The sequence below is a fragment of the Varanus komodoensis genome, unplaced genomic scaffold (genome assembly GCF_004798865.1).
Source record: "Varanus komodoensis strain SLA01 unplaced genomic scaffold, ASM479886v1 scaffold16, whole genome shotgun sequence".
Classification (NCBI taxonomy): domain Eukaryota; kingdom Metazoa; phylum Chordata; class Lepidosauria; order Squamata; family Varanidae; genus Varanus; species Varanus komodoensis.
The window spans coordinates 23,292,403-23,299,720 of NW_025335468.1; the positions used below are offsets into that span (position 1 = coordinate 23,292,403).

Consider the following 7,318-nt stretch of genomic DNA (forward strand, 5'->3'; position numbering starts at 1 on the left):
CATTGGGATCTAGTCATTTCAGTTGATTAAGGCTTATTACCACATTCATGTGATAGAGTCAGATTCACTCAGGCTTCTGCTCAAAAGAAAACAGACATGCTTTAGACTGTTGATAGACAAAAGCCAAACAAGTTACATCAGTTTTTAAAATTATTATTTTTTGCTTACAAAAAACTGTTAAGTAAGTGTAGCTGTACACTGTGAGTACAGAAAAGATGAAGTTAAGCAGGCTTATGTTCCACTGATTTCAATGAAAGTTAAGCATGTGTTTATTTGTTCAAGTGATGTGAATGGCTAGATCAGGCTTATTTTTGTGTGGTTTTGATAAGGCTACCATATAACTGTGCTCAATCAATTTGCCCACCTAATTAATCAATAAACTGGAGAAGCAAACACTCACAACAGGTTTGATATGGCAAAATAGGTCATGCAAATACACTGATACCATCTTTCTGGCATAGCATTTGGTGAAAAAGAAAATTATAGATGGTTTTTATTCCCAGTATGCAGATAAGACTTCGTGGGGCAGGACTGGAGTTATGGGTTTCCTCCTAGCAATAGGAACTAGAGGAAATTTGTTATTTTATGAAGTGATTTTGACTTTCATTTCTGTTGCAATTCTGAACACATTTAATAAGGAAAAAGAACCACTGAATCCTATGGAACTTGCTTCTGAGTAAACACTCATAGGATTGAAGTATTAATACAATAGAGATTAACCCAAATTTCTCACTGCGGTGAAAAATAAAATGCTCTTACAATATAATGAGATGAATCTGCCACTTATATTAACTCACATTTAAGAGAACCTTAGGATCCTCAAAAGTAAGTACCTTAAGAGTACAATCATATGAAAACTTAGCAGAAATAAGTCTTATGACTCCCAGCATTCCTCAGTCAACTCAGCTGGCTGGAGAATGCTGGGAATTGTAGAATGTTTTGTTAGCCTAAAAATTCATAAGATTGCATCCAAATAGAAGTTTGCAGTATCCTTAAGTAATTTGAAACCTAATCTGATGCATGTTTATTTTGAAGTAACTACCCCTTACTCCCCAGTAAGAGTACATTGGACTGTCATCATGCAGCACAATAGTGTATCTGTTTACTCACAAGTAATCCTAATTGAGTTGAAAGGTGCATAAGGTTCCATGTTCCCAGCACAATCCTATACATGACTTGATTTCAGTGGATCTCCAGGCAAGTGAGTATAGGATTGGAGACACTGAAGTTCCTACACTGAGTACTATCTTAAAAAATGTTACATTAGGATGCTAGCTTTACCTAGAGACTCTGATCTTCCTTAAAGCTGTTTCTAGAAATGGAATACATCAGAAAGTCACCAATGTAGGAAAACAATACTGTGGAATGTGCTGCATTTTTAAAATAAATTCAATAGCCAAAATAAAACTACAGAGCCAGTCTGAACAAAACAATTCTCCTACTCATTCTGCTTGTAGGAATAGTGGTGGCTACTTCCACTTAATCTAGTAAATTATAGTCAATATTGTTATGCCCATATTACAGATGGGGATATTGAGACTGAAAGACTGTTTCCCTATGGCCACCTATTTAAATGTAAATAAATAAAGATTTTGTAGTAAACATTAGGACCAATTATTTTTTCACTCATAGCTCAGTCTCTTCACTTACCATGCCAGTGGTGCTTTATCATGAAAAATGCCAGTCCATCCTCAGCACTGAGGATCCCACACAACCTTGTAGTTCAAGAGGTTTCCACCGGCACTGTGCACTGCTCATATTCTGTGCAATGGCCCATTCAGAGGAAGGTGATCATGCACAACACCCTTGCAATGCAGTGCAAGGTTGGTCCCAACTAACTTGGTGCAACTGGTTCAATTCACATGGCCCTCAGAGCATCTAACGTGTTAGGAATTGGAGCCATTTTGTTTCTGAATTTTATTTTTAGTCGCCTTTTATTGGTATGTTGACAGGATTTTAAATTGGATGCAGGACACGCAGGCTTAAAAATAATATTTTTGCTCTGTAAAAGGAAGGAGGAAATTCATTTGGTGAAGTGCCTTCTTTCGGCACCTAGTTAAATTAGATGCAGTTTCGAGTTTTTTGTTTAATCAATAAAGAATCCTTTTTAAAAATAATAATGGTGTGAATAAAGATGGAGTCAAACGTTCAGGCCCTACGGTGCAAACTTCATACGTGCTTAACTTGACGAATCTGAAGTCCTTTCCTATCGGCACTGGAGTTGCTGCTCTGCCAGACGAGAGCAACCGAGGCAGACGTGGTAGAAGGGAACGGTGAAACTGAAAATCTCCACCCCACGCAGGTCCGCGGAATTGCAGACGAAGATGCCTCCAGGCAGGAGCCCCATCTTGGAGGAAGCATTCCCCTCGCTCTCGCCTTTGCAGCCCGGCTCTGTCACCGCGCTCTCCCTCCGCCCCTCCTGTCACTCATCCCTTCCGCCACGCCCACCCATCGTCCCGCTTGCCTGTGAAGGCCCGTTTCTTCCCTCCTGTTGGTGGCTGCAGAGGAGGGTTTTTTCCCTGATTATTTATTTAATACGCCCGGATTATTTTTGCATATTTATCAGGCTGAAGTTCCTTTTGGACCAATACGAACGGGCAGCACGGCCTCTTCATTAGCATACACACCTCGTTGTTTTGCATAGCAGGCGCCGGGCTTCGGGTACGTGAAGCGCACACGCAGGCACCGTATTGTGTGCAACCCTAGAAGGCAACAGAAGGCAGCCTGGCTGGCCGGCTGGCTGCTCGCAAGCGAAGCGGCAGAGTGGAGTGGAGCAAGGAAAGGGGCAAGCGAGTGCTAGAATGGCTGAAGGGTTAACTTCCTAGAGGAATTGCGCTGCACGCGGGGGCGTCGCAAGGGGAGTTTGGAGACTGCAATGGCAGAGCCCAGCGGGGCACGTTATTACCTGCTCATTGGAGATGATTGACGACGAGCTGCCGCCTTTCCATGGAGCTGGGAGGAAGGAAAGCTGCTGCTGAAGCGTCGGCTCCTTGTGCGGCGGGGGGATTTCGCTGAGGGGGAAAGGAAAAGGAGACTCGCGCTTTGGCCAGCCAAACGCCTAGTGCTGAGGTGGGAAGCGAGGCAGCCCGCCAGCCAGCCAGCCGGCCGCGATAAGAAGAGCTCCGTTCAGCCGCAGGGCCCGGCGAGAAGGGGGAGAGAGAGCACGCATACGCGGGGCTTGGCCCTTTCCCCCGAGGGGACCGCAGCAGGCGGCCGCTGCTGCCTGGAGCGCGCGAGCGACCCTTGGCAGGTCCTGCGAGGAGGACGAGGAAAGGGCTCGCCATGCGCTGCCTGGCTCTGCTCGGCTTCTTCGCCTGGGGCTTCGGGAGTCTTGCTGGGCCCAACGGAGGAGCTTCCCCTCCTCCCTGCCCGGCTTCCTGCAGCTGCGATGGGGACGGGGGAGTGGACTGCTCCGGGAGGGGGCTCACCGCCGTGCCGGAGGGACTCAGCGCCTTCACCCACTTGCTGTAAGTACGGCTGGGGCGGGAGGGCGGCGCGCTTGCCTTTACCTTGCCAAACAGGTTGCGTGTGCTTCCCAGCCTGGCCTGAGTAACAGGGAGAGGAGAGAGGCGCCTCGCTCTTTTCTTTAGCCCCTGGCCTGACCGCGGCGCTTACCTGCGGGGGGATCATCCCTGGCCAGACGGAGCCAGAGCCCTGGAACTGCAGCGCCCGTATCTGGGCAGCTGCACCCGTTGGATTCCAGCATGTGGCTCTGCTTCTGCGTAAGCATTCCTGAGATCGGGCTATACACGGTTCAGATACAAATCCTTACTGCCCGATCCTATGAATGTTTACTTAAAAGGAGCTCTCGCCGTGTACCGTGGGGTTCGTTTTCTAACACGGGTACATCGGATTGCAGTGCTTACGTTTTGGCCGCAGTCCGACCAATACTTATTTGACGAAAACTCCACTAAACTTAATGACACCATTTAGAGCATTTTGAGTAATGGCATTGTTTAGAAACAGTATTCAGGATGGTTAAAGGGCCATAAAAAGGGTCACTCTCCCTAGCCTTTCAGAGATGCAAACCTCCGTTACAGAGTTAGCAGTTCCGGATTTTAGGATTGACATTTTCCTTATTTTAGATTCAAGGACATGGAGCAACCAAAGGAAACAATGTTGTGTATATGGTAGCATATTTATTTCATTTTTATAACACCCAGTAGCCAAAGCTGCCTGGGCTGTGTCAGATATACACTGCAATCCTGTGTATCCACACTTGAGGTTAAGCCCTATTAAACATGCAAATAATCATGCCATTACTGGCTTGTAAGTTCTGTCCTCCCCCCACCACAACCAGGGAAATTGTCCTGAACCTAACTATTGATTTTCCACCCTTTATTTTTTGAGCCTACAGGTCTCCAGTTATCCACTTTTATTTTGAGGGGAGATGGGAAAAGAGGGGTTTGCAATGTTCCTTGTCATTTCTAGTAGGGAATGACTATGCATGTGTACCAACTCAATAGAGATAATGGTAGATCTCAGCCACTATTATTACCACCCCAAAGTCTTCTAGAGGGCACCAATCTGAAGTGATTTATGAGGTGAGGTAGAAGTGGCGCTTGAATGCCTGTTAGATTCTGTATCCAGTGAACCAAACCACGGAAAGTACAGGTATGCTCACAGTCAACACAAAACCCTAGTCTGGTTAAGTAAAGTCAACACAAAACTATTTTGGTGCCTCTGTATTCCATTGTGTTGGCTAATCACACCTGTGCTTTTGTATAATCAGTTGATCCAGACAGTAATATTGGGACTTGGTTTGAAAGCCTTGGAGTTGAAAGCAGATTCAGCAAAACTCAGATTCCAGTACAATTTACTTTCTATCTAATAGAGCCATTATAATGACAAATACAATGGAAAACAATGTTAGGTGTGTACTTCATCTTGGATTTCAAGGGTGTGATATTATAAGGGGTGTGTGCACATGTTTTGGGGGTTTAATTACTCCTGGTGCTGAATAGGCAGACCTCAAAGCTCTGAGGAATTTCCTAAAAAATGTTCTGCTTTCAGTGCTAGTAATTAAGAGCTTACTTGAGGATTCAAGAATGCAGTGTCTAAAAGGATGGTAGAAGACATTCAGGGAGCAGTGAAGCAGAAGTGCTCTTTGGTTTTGAAGGTGGTTGAAGGCTATATGCAGAGTTTGTTGGCTGACATGATTGGAGGAAGGCAAGAGGAATCAAGTGTTAGTTTTGAAATGGATTATGCAGCCATGTGGCATTGCCTAAGGCCTTCAGAAGGGGAGGGATTGACATAATAGCAGAAAGGTATATGAAGCCAACAAGAATTAGACATGACTGCACCAAACCAGGCCTCAGAATACAATAGGTTCAAGGTAGATATGAAGCAGAGCAGTGGAATTGATTGATCGTGAGTGCAGTATATCTTAACCAGGAAAGTTTTACCGATTTTCACTCAGCTGCTTACTAGTCCCAGATTCTTTTCAGGTCACAAATCTAGATAGTAACATTGCGAACATTTTTTTTTTCAGCTGGAGAAATTAAGGATATTTTACCTGTGGTCTTGTGTTTGAGACTGAGGGAAAAAAATATTTCAATTCTGTTATTAAAAAATATTTATAAGCTTTGTTTTGGTAGTTTGCCTGCCCAATAACATTGTATAAATTGTAACAATAGAGCATTGTAACCTTTATAAAATTCAAAGAATGTAAATAAATCAACAGTCGTATACTTTAGCAGGTATATTTCCAAGCTACATCAGTAAAAGATAAAAACAAAATAGAACAGCAACATGTCCAAAGACAAACCAACCATTTGAAACAGGTGGGTTTTAAAATCCTTTTTAAGTACTTGAAATGAAGGGGGCACTTATCCCTTTGGAATAAGTTCAGTAAGACAAGGGCCATCATTAAAAAGCCCACCAACCTAAGAGATATTAAAAAGTGCTGCTGATCTTAATTTTAGTCAAGGGCAGATTCATATGGGTAGATATGCCCAATCCTTCACAGTGTGTGTGCATTTTCTATGATTTGATAGTTCCCATTTGGAGGGCTAGTGGCTAGAGCTGTTTAGAAAAATGCTATGCGAAGCAAAATGTCCACTAATTTAATAAGTTTTATAATGGGCCATATTTTGTTAGGTGCATCCCACCTTTTGGGGAGTGCAGTAGATTTAATAGTTAAAAGTTACAATGAAGTCTTGTTTTGAGCTGCAGTCAGGTCTTATATTAGTACAGCTTCATTCCTTTTTTATTTTTTGGAAGAAAATTGTAACATATATACCTGCATATAAACTCAGGGTATTTATCCTGATCCACTCTTGTCAATATCAGTGAAAAAATAAGCTTGGCTTTAAAGACTGATTTCTGGATCTAGATCTAGAAGCAGTAGCATTCTTGATGACTCCAACCAGTGATAACTGTAAAACCCTTTTGCAGTTTTGCAGCTGGAGCATAACTGGTATAAACGTAAGGCATAGCATGTTGGCAAAGACACTCAGGAGTAAGGGTCTGCCAGAGGATGGCAAGGTCAAGTACCAGTGGGGTGTAATGGTCAGTGCTGGAACTTGGGAGATCCTGACTTCAGCCTCCATTCATGAAATCATGGGCCAGTTACAAACTCAGTCTATAGTGTTGTGAAGATAAGATGGAGAGGAGGACCACCATGTAAGCCTCCTTAGATCCTTGGAAGAAGGAAAAAAGCAGCGATGAAGATGTATTGTAATAATAGCAACAATTATTAAGATATAGTCATTTAATAAGCGTCAATTTCTTATCTGGAAATGGGTATTATTTTCAGTCTCTCTTGATCAATTTGAGCTATCTTTGGATAAACTAGACTAATGGCAGGCAATTCAGAACCTTCCAGTGTTTTAGACTGCAACCCCTATAAATCTGTGGAGCATTGGACATATTGGCTAGGGCTGATAGAGATTGTACAGTAAAATATCTGGAGGGTACTAGATTGTTTAGTCTTGAGCTAGATTGTTTTCCAGCATTTTTGAAGGTATTTGTAACTCCCTTTTGTAACTCCCAAATGTTGGCTTTAGATGTTTGGTCCCTCATGTTTGCCAATGTGTTTTCAGGTTCTGATGTAACCATATGTAGATTTGCACTCTACAGTGTGGCTTTTGAAATGCTTCTTCAGAAGTATCAATGACATGGAGAAGTGCCATAACCAGATGATACCAAAGTGGGGGCAGTGGCTACAACTGAGGAGCAAGTGATCCAGATCCAGAAGGATCTGGTCAGACTGTGGAAGTGGGCAGGGGACAACAGGATGGCATTCAGTATGGATAAGTGCAAGGTCTTGCACTTGGGACACAGGAATAGGTGTCACAGGTACAGCTTAGGGACAAGT

General features: G+C 43.4%; 1 protein-coding gene across 2 annotated transcripts in view; it reads left to right on the forward strand.

Annotated features, from left to right (window-relative positions):
- The first annotated feature begins 2,691 nt into the window (after positions 1–2,691).
- LGR4 (leucine rich repeat containing G protein-coupled receptor 4) overlaps positions 2,692–7,318 on the forward strand; it is a 111,807-nt gene continuing 107,180 nt past the window's right edge. For both annotated transcript variants that reach the window (XM_044425786.1, XM_044425787.1), the window contains exon 1: positions 2,692–3,467. In XM_044425786.1, the coding sequence (XP_044281721.1) occupies positions 3,283–3,467 (185 nt within the window). In that variant the 5' untranslated portion in view covers positions 2,692–3,282. The remainder of the gene's footprint in view (positions 3,468–7,318) is intronic.